This window comes from Cynara cardunculus (assembly GCF_001531365.2).
Source record: "Cynara cardunculus var. scolymus isolate 2C chromosome LG 16, CcrdV1, whole genome shotgun sequence".
In the NCBI taxonomy this organism is placed as follows: domain Eukaryota; kingdom Viridiplantae; phylum Streptophyta; class Magnoliopsida; order Asterales; family Asteraceae; genus Cynara; species Cynara cardunculus.
Genome location: NC_037543.1, coordinates 13,422,810 through 13,446,911, shown reverse-complemented (window position 1 = coordinate 13,446,911; position 24,102 = coordinate 13,422,810). Strand labels below are relative to the sequence as shown.

Below are 24,102 nucleotides of genomic sequence, written 5' to 3'. Positions count from 1 at the left end.
TATATATATATATATATGTATGTATGAACCATTGTGTCTAATACGAACAAAAATTGACATATATATGAACTTGGACTGCATAGCATTTATAAACATAATATGAACATAATAAGAATAATTGCTACACGAAATGAAATTAAAAAAAAACAGGTATGAACACAATATGAACAGCTTGTGAACAATAGTTCTTTCATTATGAACACATTCAAGAGCGAACCAATGTTGAGATATGCAGCTAGTGTATATATAAACACAATATGAACACTTGTGAACAATAGTTCATTCATTATAAACACATTCAGGAGCGAACCATTGTTGAGATATGCAGCTAGTGTGCATATGAATACAATATGAACAACTTGTGAATAATAGTTCATTCGTTATAAACACATTCAGGAGCGAGCCAATGTTGAGATATGCAGCTAGTGTACATATGAACATAATATGAATACTTGTGAACAATAGTTCATTCATTATGAACAATGGGTTTATCCATAATAGCTTGAACGATACCGAAAACTTTACTACCGGGTCTCTTCTACCAATCTCAAATTCAAAAACATTATAGATAGAAAAATCAATATTATATAAAAAAAACAAGATCAATATAAATTAACAAAAATTATAAATTCAATATTAGATGTCTTGATTCATGTCCCTATTAGAACATATATGAACACTAGTTGCAGTCTATGACAGGTCAAACATCAAAAGCAGCTGATGAAGCAAAATGGTTATCAGAATTGGATTGCATAACAAATTAAGTTGACGAGAATTGGGCTCGTAATAATAATTAAAGAAAAAACTACCAACACAATATGAACTATAAAAAACACAAAAACGTCATAATCAACATAATTTCGATTAAAACGAATACAATAACATATTAATCCATTATCAATACAAACGCTTTGATTATTATCTTCACTTCCGGAACTTGAAGTCCGATTGTCATTGTAAATCATTTTAACATTCTCATTGTTGTCGAGTTGTTTTCCAATGGGTTTATCCATATTAGCTTGAATGATATCGAAAACTTTACTATCGGGTCTCCTTTAACAATCACAAATTCAAGAACATTATAGATAGATAAATCAGTATTATAGAAAAACAAGATCAATAGTAAATCAACAACAATTATGACATTTTTTTGATTTTATAACTCCTAATTAATGATATGGGAGTTATATACAAACTAAAATTATATATTTACCCTTGGCATTAAATTGTAAGATGGATATGAACCTAGATAAAAGATGGATTTTCATTGGTTGAGCTTGGTTAACAAAGTTAACACAATAATATTGGTTAACATTTGAACCAAACGCGGGCTCTCTCTCTCTCTCTCTCTCTCTCTCTATATATATATATATATATAGAAAGAGAGAGAGAGAGGGGATCGATCAAATGAAAACTGCCTTCATTTGTGTAAACCATGTAAACCAATCTCATCCATTCATTTTCTTGAAAAATGATCAAGATTAGTTTAGGTTATATTAGGAAATAAAAAAAATTTATTTTATAATCCCAAAAAGTGCAAAATGTTAACTTTAGTATTAGTAATATTAATAAAACAAAATCATTTGTAAAATAATATATTAATTTTATGTTCAAATATTATAAAAAAAATAACGTTCATCATTAAAATAGATCAACAATAAAAATAAAACACACTATAATCAATTTAACAAAATGAAACCTTTTGAATAAAAAAAATTTACTACTACATTTCATGAACGAAATGGTTTCACTATTTCATCAATGCACAAATCAACGTAATGCTAGATGAAACATTTGTCATTTTCAAGTTTTCGGTAGATGGATCCGTTTCATAATTATGAAATGGTTTCACTCTTTGCTAATTAAATAATATGTTCTTAACAATTATGAAATTGTTTCTCTGTCGTAATAATGAAATTGCTTCACTGTTCGCTAATTACACAATATTTTCTTATCAATTACGAAATGGTTTCACTTTCTTCATGCATCCATTTCATCAGCCAATTTCTTCCAATACGAACACGTTTCATAGAGTCAATGCATTTACCATTATATGTTTTGTTAACCATTAAGTGCAATAAATCATCAAAAAAAAAAAAAAATGAAACAATTTCATCAAATATTGTTGATAAGAAAACAAGATTATGCAAGAATATTATATTACACAACCAGTTCATCCCCAAAAGTTTCATAAAACAAGCTCATCAATGAACGTTTTCACGAACTAATCTGCATACGTTTCATAAAACAAGCTCTTCAATGAATGTTTTCATGAACAAATCTAACTTGAATCTATTTCACAGCTGATTATATTTTTACCGGTTCATGAATCTTTGTTTGGATCTGTTACTGATTTCGTGGATTAATGAATATAATATATTTTTATTTTCATATTATTACCACTAATAAACCGAGAAACCAAATAACAATATTCATTTATTAAAATTCTAATTTAAATGAACATTTAAATGTTACCATTTATAAAATTTCTTTTATTATGTTATCTTAATTAAGATTTATTAATAACTTCTATATTTAATAGAAAATAATGTAAATAACAAATCTACCTTTAATGATTAAATTTAATTAAGAAAAAAAAAAGAATTTTCCTATTGATCGAAATTAGTTTATATGGTTTCTAAGAATTAGACGGTTTTCATTTGATTCCATCTTTACATGTATGTATGTATATATATATATATATAGACTTGGGATCATGTGAGACCAATGATTTTTCGTGAGACCCGTAAGACCAATTCTCAACCATTGGATTAGATCTACAATTTGAAAATCTAAACATTAATAAACGTCACGAGACTTCTCAATAATTATAAAATTGTCATCGTGCAATTTAGACCATTAGATTATTAACTTATAAAGTTGATCAATGAACATAAATTGTTCTTACGGGTCTCATGAAAAATCTTTGGTCTCACGTGAATCTAACTATATATATATGTGTGTGTGTCACGGGAATCATGTGAGCAAATAATTGGTGGTGGTGGTGAATGTGGTGTCTCTTATATACATGGGGCCTTTCACCATGAATTAGTTAGTGTGGCCTAAAACTCACTTTCATTATTATTTATATATATATATTCTTTTTTATATTTAAGTTTGAGAAATTTGCATTTTAATATTCAGTGACATTAAAGTGTGTTTTGTTTTGGAATTTTCTTGAAAACAAACTATAAACTCTTATGGAATTTTTTATATTTTCAAAAAATAATAAATATTGAGACTTTGTTTGTGATGAGATGAGAGTCTAACGTATTAAGAAGGTCGGTGGGTGGGTTGTATTGTATTTATGAAACGTTTATATTATTATAAAAAATTGTGATTTTTTTAATAATTTTAAATTGTTGGTATTTTAAACGGCCAAGATTGAGTCATGCATTACTTAGTCAATGGATAAGATTCAATTTCTAATAATTTTACAATAAAAATAGATCCCGCCGTCATCTTCACGTTTCTGTTTACGGGTCACCCATGCATCCACGTCATTCAACTCAACAACCGCCATGTAAAATTCTATTTCTGACGTGGATCTGTTCTGGATCATCTATTATATTTTATTCTATTACTTTTTTAATTTTGCATTTTGTAAGAATATAAATACCAATAATTTAAATTTTGCCATTGAATCTTCATCTAAGCCACTTTCTTTTTATATCCTAAAGATACATTTAGGATGTATTTGGTATCAAGACAAGACAAGACAAGACAAGACAAGACATAATATAATATAATAATTGTTCAACGTTTGGTAAGATCAAACTGGACAGAACAGAACAAATAAAATGACAAATTTACCTCTGATGAATTGTTTATTTTAATTAATTTATGTAATTTATTAAATTATAATTAGAATAATTATTTTTCATAACAAAATATATCATTTGAAGTTTTCGTCAAAACAATTAAAATGACACTAAATAAAAAGTTTATATAGTTTTCTAGTTTTATTTTTATCTCTTTTCTACACTATTTTTTATTATTAATATATAATAAATTACATAAATTAATAAAAATATAGAAATCATATAAAAATAATATTTTGAGGACAGTAAAATAAAAATTTAAGAAACATAAAATACAATAAATAAAATTTAAAGAATGAATAAAATGTAAAAAAGAGATATATTTGATATTTTGAAAGAAAATTAAGTTTTATTTTGAGGTTATATTGGTAAAATACAAATATGTTCTACCCTGTTCCATGGGGTAGGGGTGGAACATGCCTATTGCACTTTGTTTCACTATGTTACTATCTGTTCCATATAAAATTCATGTCAAACATGGGACAAAGATCTCTATCATGTTTTGTCATGTCCCTATCAAGTGTACTAAACACACAGTTGAGGTTGGATTTCAGTAAAAATAATAAAGTTAAAAGAATAAAACATTTATATATCCTTAATTTATAATTTATTTGCCTATTTTCATATCATGATCGATACTTTAACAAATCCATGAATATACAAGTTACCAAGGGGCTTGTTTACCAAAAGCTTATCCGGATAAGCGTGGACCAAGTCAAATTACCTCAACGGATGAATATGATATGGACCAAGAATCTTACCCGGTAAGAGCGAGACAAGGACCAAAAGTCTTACCCGGTAAGTAAGAGCGACGACTCTTACCACGATAAGTGCTTACCGTGTAAATTGTTACATGCGATGTCCTTTTGATGGACTAAAATCTTACCCGGTAAGTAAATAGTAGTGTTAAATTTTACCGGTAAGCATTTACCGGATAAGTATTTAGTAAACGTCGCTAAATGTATCTAAAAATTCGTTTTTGAACTTCTTTTCGTTTCATTTTCTTTTTGTTCTTCTCTTCTCTTCACTTACTATTTTCAATTTTTCCATTTCACTTTGTTATTTACTATTCTTGGCAGGATGCTGTAACTCAGATCAACTTGATCGCTTATTTTCTCAAGCTACCAAAATTTTGGATTGCAATTTGCATTGCATCTTCACAAGCAACGAAACGTGTGATTTTTTATGACCCAAAAAATTTGTTATGTAACAAGACATCGTCTTCACAAACCTACGTCCTAAATAAACATTCTTCGGTTTCGATACTTTACCTAGAATCACCGTACAACTAATAAACATGCTTCAAAAGTTTTCATCTGATAAAATAATCACCTTGGCTACCAAAAAATCTCTTGGTTGCTGTACAACAGGCGCCGTTGCTGCATCATCGTCCTAGCGGCTGTCCTGCAACAACGTAAAGCCACAGGTTAAACACAATGGCTGAATTTCAAAATGAATATCAAGAGCATATGGATTTAAAAATGTCTTATCTAAACAGAAGAATGACTATTCCTATCTGAAAAGATTTGCAGTCTTACGACCAACAAGTTTTAAAACTAAATGCTATCAGAGTTCTATCATTGATGGTTGTAAATATGGATTGTCCCTTGCATCAACTAGATGTCAAAAACGCCTTCCTCAAGGGAGGGAGATCTAGAGGAATAAGTCTTCATGAATCCCTCTGGTTTTTTCCACCAAAGCAAATCAGGGCAAGGAACTCCAAAGTCCCCTTTTATGGCCTCAAACAATCTCCTCGTGCGTTGACCCGTTCTCTACTTGTCAACCATACCTCGAATCAGAGAATAACCATCCTTGTTGTCTATGTTGATGATATTGTTCTCACTACAAGTGAACCCAGTGAAATTCCTCGTCTCAAGGATCTCTCGTCCCAGGCATTCGAAATTAAAAATCATGGAAACCTAAGTACTTGGGGATGGAATTGAGTTTAAAGATTATCAAAACAGACAACTCTAAGAAAATAAGTTCGACAGCACATCATATTTAATATAGGTCGGACTCTAACACTGATCTTCGTGATGCTTCCACATCTATTTATTTATTTTATTGCTAATTACTTTAGTTTTATGAGGGAGGTTAGTGATTTTTGGGTCTTCTGTCACAAAGGAGTAAAAAGGTGAAGTAGCAAGCTGTTAAATAGGTGAAAGGCTAGTAGGAAAGAGGTATCTGATTCGTAAACACTGGAAAGGGGGAGAGACCACAACTTCTCCAGTGTTGGAACCTCTTAATCATTTGATTGACGATAGAAATTCATATGCAATCATCTGACTACCATGAAAATTTGTTCTGTTTCGTTACTGATTATCAGTAGGAGTGCATCATAGACCATGTTGTCACAAGAAGACATCGTCACATAGTTATTATTTGTGATAAGCAGCTAATGGCTGGTAGCTTTGCACATATTTAGATTCCAATTATTTGAAGTATAATAAACCAAATGAAGCTACATAAAAATTAGGAAAATTACCTTAGTTTTCACCAAAAGGACAAGGATTTTGTAGAAAATCGCTTGCTAAATTCCCCATCCTTCTTTGAGGTCCTAAGGCATTATTCATATGGAAATGATCTGACAACTTCTTAGGCAGGATCGTTCTGGATTCGTCCGAAATAGCTTCTGAACTTTTTGCAGGAACTGGATCACGATTTTCCACCATACATGGGACTTGGTTACCTAGCTGCTTTCAGCAAAATATTCAGCTAAATAGCATAACTAGAAAAACTTTATTGCATTAAAATTGTTATATAAAGAAAGACACATCAAGAAGGCATGTTTAATACACACAATCAGTAAAATATGATCAACAATAGCTTTAATATAATCCATAAGAACAAACTCCATCCAAAATCTACTATTGTGTGATTGAAGACTCATGGGCAATTCTTTGCAAGTGCTCCAATAAAGAAGGGTAATTCAATATTTTAAAATGTAACGGTGCATACTAACAATTTGTATTATTATAGAAACATGAAAAGATAAAAAAGAATTTCTACAATGGAAAAGGAACATTTGTTACAAACCTTTTCATGCTGGCCATCAATTTTCTCAGGATAAGAATAACTGTGCGCCGATGTCCATGGTGTCATCTTATTGCTGTCTGAAAATTGCATATTGCTTAACCCTTGATCATGTTGTGTAGATGATCTGTAGTACATATGGCTTATCGCGGACCTGAGACGCTGAGTTCTTTGTGAATAGAAAATCTTGGTTGCAAGCGGAGCTGGAACAGTCGACATTCCTGCTCGACCATCATTGTAATCACATACATTAGTTTAGTACATTAAACAGTAAAACATCAAAAAACATACATTTTCAAAAAAAAATTCCTCAAAAGATTGGAGGTTCTTTATTGAGCAAATCATGCCTGCTTAAGATCATTGTTACAAGAAGCATGAAATAGTTGTTTTTAGTGCAGATCAACAGTAAAAATAAGTGGGTGAATTACCTTTGGTCTGTAAATGGTGGTCCTCGAGTTTCCTAGGTTTTTGAAGGCTGGTGACACTATCAAAGATCTTTAAGCTTCTTGCCTGTGATTCGTTGGTGAAATCTCTGCCTGAACAATAAGAATTTGCTGCAAATGAGGAAATGAATACATTCACCATGTTTTTAACATTGGCCGACACTGAACAGCATATACAAAGTTGCTACACATTGGCCACTACAAAGGGGCTTCAAACGGTCAAAGATTTTCACAACTTAATCTTCATGATGCACAAACTGGCTCCATGGAAAAAGGTTCACAAGTATAAAACAACCTCATCACAAACAAAACTGAAATCTGGTACAATGTGATTGGCTTGCTCATTAAATTTGATTCTTGGAGATGTGCATTTGCCTCATTTCACACTGGATTTGTCGGAGAACCAAATGTGGAAGCACCACTCATATGAAACGACATAAACCAAATCAAACAAAAATTGCATGTGCCATGCACAGTTTTCAGATTCAACTCCTCAAAGGCAGCAACATTCTGTTTATTGCTCTTCTAGGATATAGATTACTGCCAACAAGTACAGAATACCTTGCCATGGACCTCCTGTTATATGGGCATCCCATGTAACAAGCGTCTAAACAACTTGTAACACAGTTGGTGCCCGATCAGGATGTCAAACATCACCTAGAGCTCCTTTGAGCTACCTCAGTATCTCAATAATTGCGCCCAGATGAGTAGTACGAGAGATTGTTGACACATGAAGAGTGAGGATTTTAGTGCAACTCAACTTTCTCGTCCTAAAGCCAAAGATAACTGATGACGTTTTGATTATGAAAAAACATGCGACATAAGTAAAAAGCATGACTTTTTTTACCTTGTAAAACACAGTATATCTTCATTTTTATATTTTGTTGTTTTTAATGCATATAACAAAATGTTTTAATAATTTGATGGTAAAAAGAAAAAGTTACAAGGAAACTAGCATAGTTCCAAGCTCCCCCTCAAGCTTGGTTGTAAATGTTATACAAGCCAAGCCTGGACCTGAAATCGTAAAAACTGCTTATAGGAAGAGCTTTGGTGAGGATATCCACAATTTGCATTTGGAAGAAACATAATTCAGTTTGATGATTCTGGTGTCGACCTCCTAAGGGATGAAATGACAATAGATTATCTATGCTGATTGTAGCTCAAGTATCCATAAACATCGTCACATAAGGCTGAACTTCTTCTCTTAATTCCTTCAGAAGTCGTTGGCAGCCACATTCCTTCACAAATGCCAAGAGTCAATGCTCTATACTCGGTTCCATCACTGCTACAAGAAACGGCACTTGTTTCTTGCTCTTCCATGTGATAAGATTGCCCCAAACATAACAGCAATAATCTGTAACCGATCGATCTTCTATTTGTTTATGTAGTTGCTCAATTTGCATCTGTATAGATCAAAATTCCATGGTTTTCACATTTTCATAAAGATTAGTCCAAGTCCAGGAGTCATCTTAAGGTACCTTAAGATTCTCTTAACATCACATAAGCGTTCATCACAAGGATTGTTCATGTGTTGGTTGATCATACTCATTGAGTAGGTATGTCCTGACGAGCATGCAAGATAAATGAGCTTTCCAATCAAGCGTAGATATCTCCCTTTAATGGTGGGGATGCTTTCTTCTCTTGTGTTTTAGTTGTTTGTCGATTCCATAGGTGTCTCCACAGGTTTACAACCAAGTGTGTCAGTTTGTTTTGACAAATCCAGGATATACTTGTACAGAGAGATTACTATGCCTTTCTCTGATCTAGCCACTTCCATACTCGGAAAATATCTTAACTCACCCAGATCTTTGATTTCAAATTCCATAGGTAGGAGTTTCTTTGAAGTGTTGATTTCCAAAGAATCATTGCCGATGAAAATGATGTCATCTACATAGACCATAAGGATTACAAATTTTCCTCCTTTTTCATGCTTGACAAAAAGAGTATTATCGATTTGACATTGTAAATACCCATTGATTGTCAAAGTTTCCGCAAACATGTCAAACCATGCCGGTGGAGACTGTTGAGTCGATAAATAGATTCCAACAGTTTGTATACCATGTCCTAGTTTGCCTTAGTTTCCATCCCAAGAGGGATGAACACGTGGACTTCCTCTTCTAGACTCCATCAAGGGATGCATTCTTGACATCAAGTTGGAACAGGGGACAATCCTTATTAACTATGAGTGAAAGCAGTACACGGACATGTTCAATTTGGCCACAAGTTCGAATGTCTCTTGATAGCCAATTATGTACAACTGGGTGAATCCTTTAGCACCGAGTCTAGCTTTGAATCTATTAATGCTCCCATCTGCATTGTATCAGACTGTGAAGATCCATTTGTACCCAACTGAGATCTTCCTTTTTAGTAGTGAGGTCAAAAACCATGTCTTGTTGTCTTCTGAGATTCGTATCTCATCTTCTATTACTTTCTTCCAGACTCTTATAGCATGAGCCTCTTGAATAAATGGTTGTATTTTAACCTTATTCAAGTTGGTGATAAAAGATCTATATGTTGTAGACAACATTCCATATGCAACATACTTTTGGCTTGGAAGATTAGTACACCCACGAACACCTTTACGTAAACTATAGGCAAATGTAAGTCATCGACAATGTGAGCTTGAGCAGAATCCGTACCTTTGAAAAATACCTCGCTGAAAATCTGTTATTGTGATTGGGTGTGTTAAACCGCTAAAATTCTTTTATTTGGCCACTTTGTCTCCTGTAAACACAAAACTTGGTACTTGGATTTTCAAGTTGCAGGTTTAGATCAGCTGATGATGGATCACGATGGATGACAACATGTAGATTCGAGTTACATGATGATGGGTCCAGCTGGATGACATTGTTTGGTTCTGGAGGACTATTTAGTGACTGATGAATGAGAACAAAGGCCGGTTGATTTGCCAAGGTGAAGGAAGTCCGAAACCGGATATAATTCAGATTTCTTCCCCTGAATGTTAGATTCAGAAAAGTAGGCTTGATTCTCAAAGAACGTTACATCCATAACTTTGTAGATTTTCAAGAGAAAGGGGAACAACACTTGTAACCATTTCATGAGAAGAATAAGCAAGAAACAAACATTTTCTAATATATGAGGTCAAGTTGAAAAAAGTGCCGCCAATCAGACAGATTGGAAAATTCAGCCATTGAGGATGAGTTTTTATGAGAACCTGTCAAGGCATGTTAAATAGTAAGATTCGACTTGCATGCGATTGATGACATGTGGCAAGAACTTTTCCCCAGAACATTTTTTTTTTGTGAAAGGCAATAATTTTATTACAGGAAAGAGAAACCAGAAATTACAAAAACGAAACAAAGGAGCCAAATTCTGCAAGGAGAAGAACGACAAGAAATACCAAACAACCCGCTACAAAAGACAAAAGACCAAACAACCCACTACAAAGGCCCAAGATAAAAAACAAAAAGACAAAAAACGAAAGGGAAGACCCAACAGCCTTTAACTTTGCCAATACGAGCCACTCAACCACTCCATCCAAGAAGGCTTCCTGCTTTTTTCCCCAGAACAATTTTGGAACATTATTTTGGAATAAAATCCTTTGTGGCACTTTGAGGATGTGATGGTTCTTTTTCTTGACCACACTGTTTTGTTGAGGTGTGCCTACACAAGAACTGATGTGAACTATGCCATGTTTGGTGAGCTAAGCCCCTAAAACAGAATTACAAAAATCTTTTTCAAGATAGATACATGTAGTTCTTGTATGATCATCAATGAATGTGAGGAACCAACCCCCATTATTGATCTTCTTAATGTGTGAGGATCCCCAAATGTCACTAAATCCTACAAAACATGAAACTACCGGCTAGTCTTCCTAACTTATACAATCCTTCGTATCTTATACAAATCAACAATTAAAATAAACAAATCTCCTATAACTATTTTGAAGGAAATTAGCATATTTCCACTATCTCCAATTTCAAGGTCCATCGTGAAAACGGAAAAGTAGAGAAATAGAAGACATGAAACATCTTACAAGTTTAAGAAAGGAAAATTTATGAAGAATCTTCCAAGGATACCTCTCATACATATCTAATTGTAGCCAACATGTGAGTATGTGGTAATATTGTGTAACCTTCATATTAGAGCATCCACAATGGTCTAGTCATACAAAGACTTCCATTTTCCACATCAGCTTTCCGCTAACAAAAACCAATCTCTAAAAATCTACTCCAATGCAAAAACCTTCCTGAAAGCTTTTTAACAATTAATATTTAGCATTTATCCTCATCTATTTGAACTGTTCTATAAAGCCCCCTCTACTAAAGAACAATCATAAATACATTGTGTCAATCGTCAATTCATGTTGGAGGAATTCGTGAGTATAGTTAGAAGACAGTAAATAGAGAACTTGGATAAAATATAAGATCGCCCAAGAGCGAGGATAATCTCAAATCTTCGCAACAATTTGGCAGAAATCATTACCTTTTACACCTAGAGAATCATAGCTGTTCCTGTATTAAATGCGAGAATAACACCCTATTAAATGGAAATGATTGTTGGAAATAAGTAGTAGGCGGTTACAAAAAAGGCAGTTACAAACGGGATCCATTTCCTTTCCGAAAGTTGAAAAGCATCATTAGCTAGTTGAAAGCTGCAACATCCATTTTTTTTAAGTATCTAATATTTATATACGGTAAATGCAACAAATAAACCCACACACCCTCATGAGGTTTGAACCCTTGACCTCCTAGGAGGCCAGAGACTATGATACCGCTAGGTCAAAGACCCTTTGGTCTGTAACATCCATTTTGATAGTTGAAGCATCATCAGCTAGCTTAGCATTAGTGGCAAACCATCAACTAGCTGAATGCTGAAGCATCCATCTACTAGCTGAACCTCAGTGGCAAAATATCAGCAAGTTGGGCGCTGAAGCATCCATCTGCTAGTTGAACATACTAATAACCACCTAAATCATCAGTGTCTACAAACACTGATGAATAACCTTTAATAACCACCGGCAGGACCACCGCCAGGGGCGCTGCCCCTTGGACCCCGCTAGGGGGCACACTCCCTTGACCCCCGCATATGGCGCCATCTACTGATTCAGCATTCTAGCTAGCTGATACGAGTGTGCATTCCACAATCCACACCTCCTAGCCCATGTTAGAGTTTAACTAACAACCCCATATTATGTTGTGGATCCAATTACACAATATAGACCGATGATTTAACTAAAATCACCAACAATTCATTGTATCCAAAATTTGTGAACTCTTATTCGGGGTATGTTTATGTTTTTAACTATTCAATGTTGGTGTCATTTTAATAGTCTCAAGTCGAAGAGAGCTTTTTTGTAAAAAAATACTATTATTTTGAATATTCAATAAATTATTAATCAAAAAGTAATAAAGGTTTGAAATGAAAGTAGATTGAGAGAAGGGGACAAGATGAAAATAAATTTGGAAAAGCTAAAACTTCAAGCGCTTATTGTAGACCAAGTCTTTGTTCAACCATCTTTTCCAATGCAACCAGCCCATTTAAAAAGGTTTTCCAAATAGTAAAAGGTAAGCTTGCATTGGAGATGCTCTTAACGTATGAGTAAATTTCTGATCTCTAGTGGACCTCTTAGTAGGATTCTACCCGATGAAGTTCGTGGTTGTTCACAAGTTGAGGAGAAGAAACCCAACTTTGGAGTTACCATGAGTGTGGGTGCAAGATTGGAGGTGATTTCAGAAGTGGGGGATTCGGAACCATAGTAAGAAGTTATGGATTTGAAAATAATGATGAGGAAGGTGGCAGAACAGAAACAGAAAAGAAAACTATGGTTTTAGTTCTCATACCATGGAAAAATTCAGAATTTTTCTTCTTGTTATTGAAAGTAATTTACAGCCTAATATATAAAGAAGATGGTCAAATATTCTAGCCCCCACAATCAGCAACTAATCCTACAAAACATGAAACTACTGGCTACTCTTCTTATATTATACAAGTCTTCATATCTCATACAAATCAATAATAAATAAATATCCTGCAACTATTTAGAAGGAAACTAGCATATTCCCATTGTTTCTAACTTCAAGGTCCATCATGTAAACAGAAAGTAGAGAAGTAAAAGACATGAAGAATCTTACAAGTTTAAGCAAAGGCAATTTTATGTCAGAATTCTTGTGCCACACCTTCAATACATGCACAAAAAATTGGGTAAAATTGATTGATTCAAGATATTTCTAGCAATACTAGCAAAATTTCAATCTACTAAAATGTAAATGTCTAGATACAATGTATCCAAGTCTAACAATGGGAAAATTATTAGATATTCTGAAAAATAAACATTCATATATGCTTAATTATTTAATCTTAAATTTAGTTTGATTAAGGAGATATAAAGAATAGTGTTAAGGTCAAACATCTTGACATATTTAGGATATGAGGATTAGGCACTTTCAGAATTTTTGAAATCAACTCATATAACCTTGGTGTCTTTTCAAAATAGAAAAAGGCAGAGAGAAAATACAATGAACTTTTAAGATACATGTTTGCACTTTGGGGTGTCTGAAGACAGGGTCGTTAGTTATGTTGACTCACATTACGGGGGTGATTCAAATTAGCGTCGTTCTCTCATGGGTTATGTGTTTACAGTTGGCTCATGTGCTATCAGTTCGAGTTGGAAGGGCGTCTTACAACCTAGGTTATTTTATCTAGGTCTAAGAGGCATTCAAGGAGGCGAGGTCTCATCAAAGGTTTGTTCAGTTGACATTTGTGATGATATGGTGGTGGATTTTGTTTTTATGATAAATTGAACACTAGAGTGCTATTGATGTGGTTCAAGGGTTTGTCTTGTGAACTGTATGAAGATATGGTTTTGGATTTTGTTTTCAGCAATAAATTGATAATAAGAGTGCTATTTACTTAGCATATGATTGGATGTTTTATGAGTGCAGAAATCACATTGATGTGTGGCATCATCTTGTGCGTGAAGTTATTGCCAAGGTGAGAAAAATCTCAACTCCTAACATTTTTGCTGACAGAAATGATGACAAAGGTTGGAACTATTGCCAGGTTTGGAATGTTTTCAAACTTGGTCTGTGTTCATGGTTCAAGCCCGTGAAAGGCTAGGTGGAGGGAGGTTAGGTCTTAAACTGAATGTTTATTAGATGTCAATGTTTTTGCTGGTGTGATGATAATAATGTTTATGGAGCTTGTTCTTGGAGTATACTTTTATATGGATTTGGAGTCAAGATGGAGATTGTTAAATATGACAGCGAATCTGATTTTCTAGATCATACAACTTTTTTTGGCGAGTTGATTGAACTAAACGGAGATACTTGCAGTACAAAAGTTGCTACTTGGACAAATCACAGAATGCAACCTGAAGTCGCGTTGCCTGAATCCTGCGAGTTGAAGACAACTCTCATGCAGATGTGTAATGAAGCGGGTTTTATTAGGGTTAATTTGTTAGTTATCTTCTTCATATATTGTTTTAATATTCTCCCAAACTCCATTGATGAACTAGCCCAAGAAATCTGTGATTTCTGCATTGTTTCTCCTCTTAATTATTGAAAACTTCATCATTAACTAGTGGACTTCTCTATCAGTGGTGTCCTCAACCCGTGGTTTTCTCCTGTTTCGGGTTTCCACATAAATCTCGGTGTTGTCTCTATTCTCTTTGCTTCATTATGTTTAAAGATTATTGCTTTATCATTGTTAATACATTGAGGATCTAGTTAATCATTCCACATTAGAACCGATATGTAGTTCAAACTGGTCATGAAATTGTTGACTCTTCTGCTGTTTGACTTCGACCTTATATTGGAGTAGTGATTGGAGCTTGTTGTCAACGTATTTGATCATCTCAAACTCATAACACAAAGGGTAATACATCCAGCCACATAAATACAAACTTGTTTGCGAAGTTTTGATATGATTGAAGAATTAGTTTCTTTGACTTACTACTTTTAGTAACTTTACGGTTCCTACTGATGTATATCTAGCTATAACCTATCGATTGGACTTCTATGAGAATTATTCCTGTCACTGCAAATAAAGTACATTTTCATTTCACTGCATCACAATGACCACAACCACAAGCAATGTGCGAGTCTGTGAGATTAAAAAGATGTGCACCAAAGAGAGATCACCAATACTGAACAGAACAGATGAAACAAGAGCAAAATTTAGAAGAAAAAAAAAGAAAGAAATGGAACTTGGAAAATAAGGATTATACCTTTCACTTGTATGGGAAATGAAGTTGCCTTTAGGGTTTGTTCATCCAGATTAGAATTTGAAGCAGCAGTATTAGAAAGTGCAGACCTTTCAGGCTTACCAACTGATGGAACTTGTGCTTACCTTGATGTTAAGCTCAACAAGCATGTCATACAGGTAAGACACAACACAGCTAAAGAGGACCTCACATTCCTGACACCTTTAAAAAAACTTGCAGGATTCAACTTTCAGAAACAAATGAAAAAGTGTACTGTAGAAATAAATATGATGACAAATAGTAGCAAAAGAAGCAAGGGCTTAAGTTTGTCTTCACGGTACATATTAAAAGGATACTAGAAATACAAATTTGTAACTTCTTCCTCTCCTTCCTTGGAGGTTTCTTTTGCCCACCAACAACATCAACCTCTGTTGTATTGTCTACTACTGAACTTAATGACTTGCAAATATCTGTAAAAATAGAAGGAAAAATATTAAATTGATAAATTCATTTTCAACGGCAGCTCGCTGAGTAGCTTAAAACAAAAAGACAAATCCATATTAGTGGCTAAATGGAAACTCATTCTATGTACATCCATGATCTACAGAAATAGTCTGGAAAAAAAGATTAGCAAGAATCATTTGTAAGAGGTGATCATAATGATTGAGATGGTAGAGGCTTTGAGGAGTATTATCTATCAGCTTACAATACGATGGTTGTAGATACTTCCTCTACAGAAAATGACTCTCACCTACTGAACTCTACAAGTGGTCAAAACTCTAGCCAGATCTACTTTCTCTTCAACAGGAGAGGGATTGGGTGTCATATATAGATTTTGGCAGTGATACATGGAAGGATATAATGATGCAGGAAGAATGTAATGATGCAGTAAATGCTTGTAGTGGCAGACATCCAGTTTAAGCATGATGTAGACGAAGTAAGGGTGGTAAACACCTAGGCGGTGGATGCTAAAAGGAGATGATCCAAGTATTAACGAATGGTTAATGAGAGCCTTGGTGGGATGTGGGAAAATATAGCAATATGCATTTGGAGGATAGCAAGGGGGTGGTTGGCGAAAGTAAATCAAGTAGACATCAGATTAAGGATACTTGATGGTAGCATGATGAGGTACAAATAGCTAAGAGAAGAGGGAATGCTATGAGCCAGTACCTGGTAGTAAGAGTATAGCGAACATTAAACAAGCACAAAATGCCCATAAGTTGCCAGTGAACATGATGGTTATCACTTGATTTACAGACAATGTGGTGAATTTGCAAATTGCATACAACTACAATGCTTACAGTATATTTATGGGTATACATGCAACAATGAGCATTTTATCCCAAACTATTATGGTATACATGATTAAGTTATAATCTATCATGGTCATCAAGAAGTGGAACGAATTTCTGCAACTGGAGATCATTGGAGTTTCAGACAAGCTCAAAAAAATGGTCGAGGGACCCAGTCCACCAGGGGATTCCCCGCTAAACCGGGGATGGGGACGGGGACGGTTATCGTACTCCCTGCCCCACACCGTACCCGTTATATATATTACTTAATAATTTATATTTTTATTTATATTTATATATGTATATATACATATGTATGTATATTATTTATTTCAACTAAAGCAGTAATTCATAATTTCCTAACTAGGTTTATAATCTAAAATTGTTATTTTTTGGATGTTAATATGTAATATTTTGGATATCAAGTTAAAATACAATTACTCGATAAGTTTCGGATATTAATCGATATGGTTTTATATTACTCAATATCTTTTGGTACATGTGACTTTAAGTTTTTTGGATTAAATTGAATTTTTTTTTGGTTTTAGGTTATTTCTTATATGATGTTGTGGTCTTTTTGTATTAAATTAAATTCATTTTGGTTTTAGGTTTATTGAAAATGTTTGAGATTTAAACATGTATGGTCTCTCACATATTTAATTTAAAATAACTTACATAAACGGAAAAAAAAAATCCCCGTTTCCCCGTTGGGTATACCCGTTCCCTATTGGGGATGGGGATGGGGATGGAGACAGGGATAGAGTAAGTAATCGGGGATGGGGACGGGGATTGAGGTCTCCGCCCTATTTCCATGCCTAACCACTATTGTCGTCTTCACAACCGCCACTCACCTGCACCCACCCTACCTCAACCCACCATGCCACTACTAGTGTCGTCATACCCACCCACTCCCAGGCCCCAGCCACCCAACCACTATCACATCACTATCATCGTCAAAGCTACCACCTTGCCACCTACCTCTACCCACCCCTACCGTCCCCCCCTACTGTCCCGCCCCGCCCCACCTTACCCTACTCCAACACACAACCAACCACCATCCTACCATTGTAGTCATCATAGATACCACCCACTGCCCCACTCTAGCCCCACCCTGCCTGCCCCCAACAACCCCAACTATAGAGCAGGGGTGGGGCAGGGTTTAGGTAGGGGTGGGGCGGGGTGATAGTTGTGACGACGACAGTTGTGACATGGTGGTTGGTAGGGTGTAGGCAGGGCGATTGGTGGGGTAGTCCAAACAAAGACGGTTGTTCCAATTATTCTGAGAGATTTCATTCCAATTCCTACCAACCAAACGCATGGTCAAATTCCATCAAATTTCATTCCAATTTGTTCAAAGTCAAATTTCTTTGATGGATTCCAATTCCATCAAATTCCATTCTCTTAACCAAACACCCCCTTAGGAGATAAAGTAGACTAGATTCAGCAACAGAACAACCAAGGCCACTTAGTTCCTTTTTTGGTTGGGGAACTTCAGCAAAATGTCAGATCAGAGGGTGTTAAGGTCCCATGGTATGGGATAAGTTGGGATAATCAATGCATACCCCGACATGCATTTATTCCGTGGCTTGCTATAGAAGGAAGGCTACGAACAGAAAAAATTAGAGCTTGGAAACAACAATACCATTATGGTATGCCCATTGTTTTCCTCACAGCTTGATTCTCACCCCCAAGTGTTCTTTTTCAGAAACATATTGAAGCAAGATGAAGATATTCCTGAACATGGAGGATGTGTCAGAGGAGTGAGATGACATCATATGTTGTATCCAAAATGCCAAACCGTAAGTCTATCTGCAGCGTCCTTAGGTGCCTGGTTCTTGAGGCGTGGTTTACTATATATGGCATGAGAGAAACCACAAGCTCTTCAAATCGGCTTCAAGGTCTGTTGATTAGGTGTTCCATATGATTTATAATGTGATAAGGTTGAGACTTTTTGGGCCTCAAATGTCAGCCATCAACAACAAATAAGGCTCACATTGTTGTGGTATGGAATCTTCTGGAAATCAGATTGCTACTCCCCTCGTTCACATCGGTAATGATGAAAGTTGACCGTTGGATTCAGCATGAATAAGTGTTATAGATTGAAGATTGGCCAGTGGAAGAATGGATCGGGCTCAAGATTTATAGAGTATAGAGGGTTGAGTCATTACCATGGTATTTGCTTGATTTTGTTTTGGCTAGTAGTTATGTGGTATGGAGGGTGTTCCAACCACTTCCAATTATTTGGTTTGACTAGTGCCATCCACATTGATCTTGGGATATATCCTAGTAGATTGAGAGGATATGTTGGTGGGAGGTCCACCAATAGTTTGTAAAATCCTTTATGTGATTAATAACATTTTTCAGAGGTTCCACCTTCCAAAAAAATGTGAAGGTCATTACTCATAGGTAACAAAGTAACGGAATAGTAGAGCCAACTAATTGTATTGGGGAACGATTTTCATTCTATGTTTTCTTGCTATATGTAGTTTGACTGAAAAATTTAATCATGTCAATAAGGATGCAAAGTACATGAGAATCCTGATGTCAGGTTCCATCATTGTCAAATAAAGTTGTAATATAAATTAGTTTTCATTTTTCATCCTCCAATCTAACATATATAATCATAACCACAATACAACCATACAGAGATCAAGAACGACCATAAAAAACTAGAAAGATAATGTTACCTGCATGAGTTGCATATTGACTAGCCTTCACAGGTTTTTTGCAAGAATTGCAACAAACCTGCATGTTGAGAGTTGAGAATCAATATGAAATGCATCAGCAATGTAAATGAAGACAAAACAACAGAAGGCATCATGCATTTGAAACAACACAGAAGAACAATACTCCAGTTTGAATGTCAGCCTATATGTCGAACTTTTCTGAGTGAAAATACTTTTAGATGGTCATGCTATCCTAATCACCTCCTATTCAGATGAAAGCTTTGAAGTTTCATTAGGCATCCATGATTTTGTCATAAGACAAATTCCATGGCAAGAATCATTGCATTTGTTGAACAAGAAGATAAATTCTTACCAGGAGGCCTTTGGCCCTATCACAATAACAGCTAGAAAAGGAGTGTTACAGCCAGTCAGCCAGATCCCAAATAATGGCACTCAATATATCATTTTAATCCTACCAACCATGAGGTTGTTTCAAGCCTTTGGAGATATCAAAGAGTGTTAAGTAGGTGTGTGGATATTTGCCATACAAAAGAGAAGAAAAATTATTTTATATTTACTTGTCTTCTACCTTGTGAGGGAAGGTACAGGGAGGTGCTTGAAGCAAAACAAGAAAAGAATACCAAGATAATTCTCAAAAAGAGCATAAAGCAAAAGCAAACTTGTTTGAAGCCTCACCAATATTAAAGGATCCATCATAGGCCTCAAACCAAATACATGCATATCTGCATCGGAAAATCATAACCGTAAAACAGAAGTTAGTATACAAACATATTGAAGTTTAACATAAGATCCCCCAGAAGAAATAATAGTAGAACCCAGCCTATTGCATACCAATAGTAAAATGAGGGTAATGTTAGTTGCACTCTAAATGTTAGGGTTGCATAGCATCCCTCTTTCCAAGATAAGAAAGTGTTGCAATTTTCGCCGCACTTATCAACAAGATAAAATACAATGACTTTTTTATGGGTCTACTTTAGTTCAGTGCTTTAAGCACGAGTGAGAAAACAGATGGGAGTCACTGATCTTTTTTTGGTACAAGGGGACACCTTTCTCATCCTTTATTATCCTATAAAGAAATAATCACTGCATTGTTAAGCTGAATGAACCTGGCTATATGAAGCCTTGTGATCATCTTAATGGTCCAACCAACAAGAGATTCTTGATAACATGTTTTCTTAGTTAACATTGTTCCCCGTTAGCATTGCTATCTTGGGTGTCATCTCAAAGGTTTAACTAACAAATAACAAGAGATTCTAGATATCAGGTTTCCTTGGTTTTTATTGTTTTCAATTAGTTTACTATCTATGGTTTTATGTCTTATTCTTGGTGCACAATCCCATCTTTTCAGGCATGGGCGGGTGCCAGAAGTGGCATTGGCACCCCCTCTAACTTCAAAAATAAAATTTGATGTAGTCCAAAATCTCAATTACCCACTTAAAACTTTGTTTATTCATTTCAAATTCTTCTTTTACTTCCATCTTAAATGCCTAGTTTTCTAAAGGTTCTAAACTAAACACGCTACTTCATTGAATATACAAATTCTTTAACAATAAAATTTCATGTATTTTCAAAGGGCTTTTCTTAGTTATATGTTTATCTACACACACCTTGTGTTAGTTTGTATAAATATATGCATAGTTATGTTGTTTAGGTCACTCATGCTTTTAATTAAAAAACATATATACTTAATAGGGTTTTCTCAACCTTGAAATCGTGAATTTTCTTTCATTTTTTGTAGGCACCCTCTAGATAAATTTTCTGGCTCCGTCCCTGTTTTCTGATACTCTATTTATAGAGGGTTCTCCCACATAATAACCAATTAATTCAAACCCTAAAATTTTCATTGGTATTAGATAATAAGCTTTAATATCCAAAACCCTAGTGCCTTCTAAATTTGCCTCCAACAAAATATCTACTGCTCTAAGGTAGTTGTAGCCTCTAATTTCATAGCAGTCCCTCTGCTATGGAGACATATTCCAGTTCATCACCTCTGTGCCAACCATCAACTATGCCCCGCCAACTGTTCATCTGATCAACGAAGTATTTGCCATGTAGTGTGTATAAAATCTGATGACTTGCACGAAACTCTGAAGGCACTGTTACAAAATTCTAAATTTTCAAGGGCAACATGTCAAATTTCAGAAAGTTCAGGCCAGACTACAAATTCATAGACCGCATGGTCTATTTTGCAATTCTCAGAAATCCTAATGGACTATATTGTAACTATCATAAAGTTCAGTGACTGCATTAAAATTTCAGAAAGTGCAGGGGCCATTTGGTAAATGTCAGAAATTAATGAAAATTTCCAAACTTAAAAGAATTCAAGAAACATTGTGCCAAGGGGAAGTTTTCAAAGATTCGGGAAGTTAAGGGCCAAATTTGTCATATTGCCTATCTTCAAGGGATCTTTAGTAATTCCCTATTCAAGATGTCCATAATCATGAATTTATCATAACCACTGTGACATTTATTGTTTCCCAAGTCATCCCCAAAACTCTCCTACCAGCCCTATTTTCACGAGCCAAGAGTGCCTTCTGGGAGCATTTTATTGAGGAGCTTTCCATCTCCAAAGGACTTCTTTCATATCAGAGGTGCAATCCACTCTTATGCTACTTCAACATATTCAAGTATATCGTTTACATAATGAAACTGCATGGCCATCTTCCTTGACAACGGATATATTTTGTTTACAATCAACTCCCCGTAGTGATGTACAGTTCAATAATATTGCTCCTGATTAACTGTTAACCTTTTTCCTATATGTCCCTACTTCATCCAAAACTATCATATATATGCCAAATGGTGACAAAACTTTATGGCATTCCTTCTTGCTCAATACTCTTCAAGAGCTGGGAATGGACCAGCTGACTACAACATATTGGCTGAATGCTTCACCAAGCCAAGTGAACTAATTTAGTGATGCTAGTAGCCTAGTATCAAAGGTCTTCACTGAAGAAGCTAAGACAGGAATTTCAATCCGTACAAACTTTCTTGCAACTCTTGCAAGTGGGAAAGCATACTTGCATGTCCTATCCTCATTAGGAGTGCCAACTAATCTGTCTACTTTAGCGCATTTTTCATGGATTTTGTGCTTATTATCCAATAAACATTTTGTGGATTCGAGCAAAACAATATTTTACACCTAAGTCAATACCATTATACCAGCAAATTATCCTATATGCATCGCCATGTACACATGCTCTATAATAGAATGGGGTTGAACGCAAGACTAACATGTACTTGGGCTGTCTGTATTGATTTATAGCAATACCCTTCACTGGTTTTTGGATGACACAATTCTCACAACAAATGATAATTAGGATGCCCACTTCGGTTTTAGATGGTATCATCCCTCTTAGTATGTTGCTTCTGTTAGCCCCTCCGTTCACAACTCGTCCAGAAAATTAAGATGCTTACATTCATCATGTTCATGACTCTCATCTAGAGAGAGAAATTTTACCCATGGGGACGGGTACCCAACCCTAATGGGGCGGAGATTCCCCGCTTTTGGTGGGTAATGGGGCGGGGACGGGGATTTATTTTCATACATGAAGTGGGGTCGAGGTCAGGGTCAGGGTCGAGAATGACACTACTCGTCCCTAATCCGAACCCGATTAAACTTTTATTTTGTTAAATATATGTATATGCATAGGGCAACCTTCATTTGAGATCCTTCTAATTCGTGACATCCGTGAGGTACATTCTAGTCCACAAATTATATTTAATTAAAGGTTAATAAAGAAACGTTGTATTTTTAATAATTTGACTAAATAATTTAAATAAGGAAAATTTTAGATACTTAGTAATTCTCTCTCTCCCCCCTATCTATGATCTTTCCACTGAAAAATAAATCATCCTCATATAACGTGCACCATAACAATACACCATTGTGTGTCATGTGTGCACAATGTGATAATAACATTCACACTATGTATACACTTAGTTGGTGTGCACATTGTGAATTTGTGATGCACATGGTTCACAATGCGATAGTATCTTAATGTGCAAATACACCAAACAATATAGATCTTATCGTTTTAGTGGGTTCACAATGTAATTTCAGTATGTTCATTATTTGAAACCTTATTGTTTTAGTGTGTTCACATTGTGATTTATGTATTTAATTATTTGAAATCTTATTGTTTTAGTTTGTTCACGTTGTGCACATAACTTGATAGTTAGATGGTTTGGATGAAAATGAAATGGATGGGAGAGGTGAGAAAAAAAGGGGTGGTTACAATTTAGGTGTGGAGAAAGTGATATATATATATATAATAGATTTTCCTAAAAATGGTTTGATTAGTTGTCATTAATAATTACATTACTAAATTAACCTTTTATGTTCGATTAATAAATCAAATTAATTAAGCCAAAATGAGTGGACTAGAATAGATTTCACGGATCTCTCAATTTTTCGAGTTCTCGAATGATTAATCCCCTATGTATATATATGTATATATTTATAAATCTTTATAATTATATAAGAAATATATATGATTTTCAATATTGCTAAGTAATTTAGTGATGATCCATTGTAATTTTTATTTTAAAATACGATGTTTTTTATTGTCTTTTTACTAACCCAAACCCGCCGGGGATTCCATCCTCCCGAACCTGTCGGAATCAGATATGGGGACAAGGGGATTAAACCGGGGTCTGGGT

General features: G+C 34.9%; 1 protein-coding gene across 3 annotated transcripts in view; it reads right to left on the bottom strand.

The window, feature by feature from the left end:
- Positions 1-4,983: 4,983 nt before the first annotated feature.
- LOC112529278 overlaps positions 4,984-24,102 on the bottom strand; it is a 25,921-nt gene continuing 6,802 nt past the window's right edge. The window contains exons 4-11 of one of the 3 annotated variants that reach the window (XM_025140484.1): positions 20,116-20,162; positions 19,441-19,498; positions 15,818-15,931; positions 15,486-15,602; positions 7,283-7,408; positions 6,858-7,075; positions 6,307-6,514; positions 4,984-5,225 (exon numbers count right to left, since the gene is read on the bottom strand). In XM_025140484.1, coding sequence (XP_024996252.1) covers positions 6,308-6,514; positions 6,858-7,075; positions 7,283-7,408; positions 15,486-15,602; positions 15,818-15,931; positions 19,441-19,498; positions 20,116-20,162 — 887 coding nt within the window. In that variant the 3' untranslated portion in view covers positions 4,984-5,225; position 6,307. The remainder of the gene's footprint in view (positions 5,226-6,306; positions 6,515-6,857; positions 7,076-7,282; positions 7,409-15,485; positions 15,603-15,817; positions 15,932-19,440; positions 19,499-20,115; positions 20,163-24,102) is intronic. The other 2 variants (XM_025140485.1, XM_025140486.1) reach the window with 2 other exon arrangements.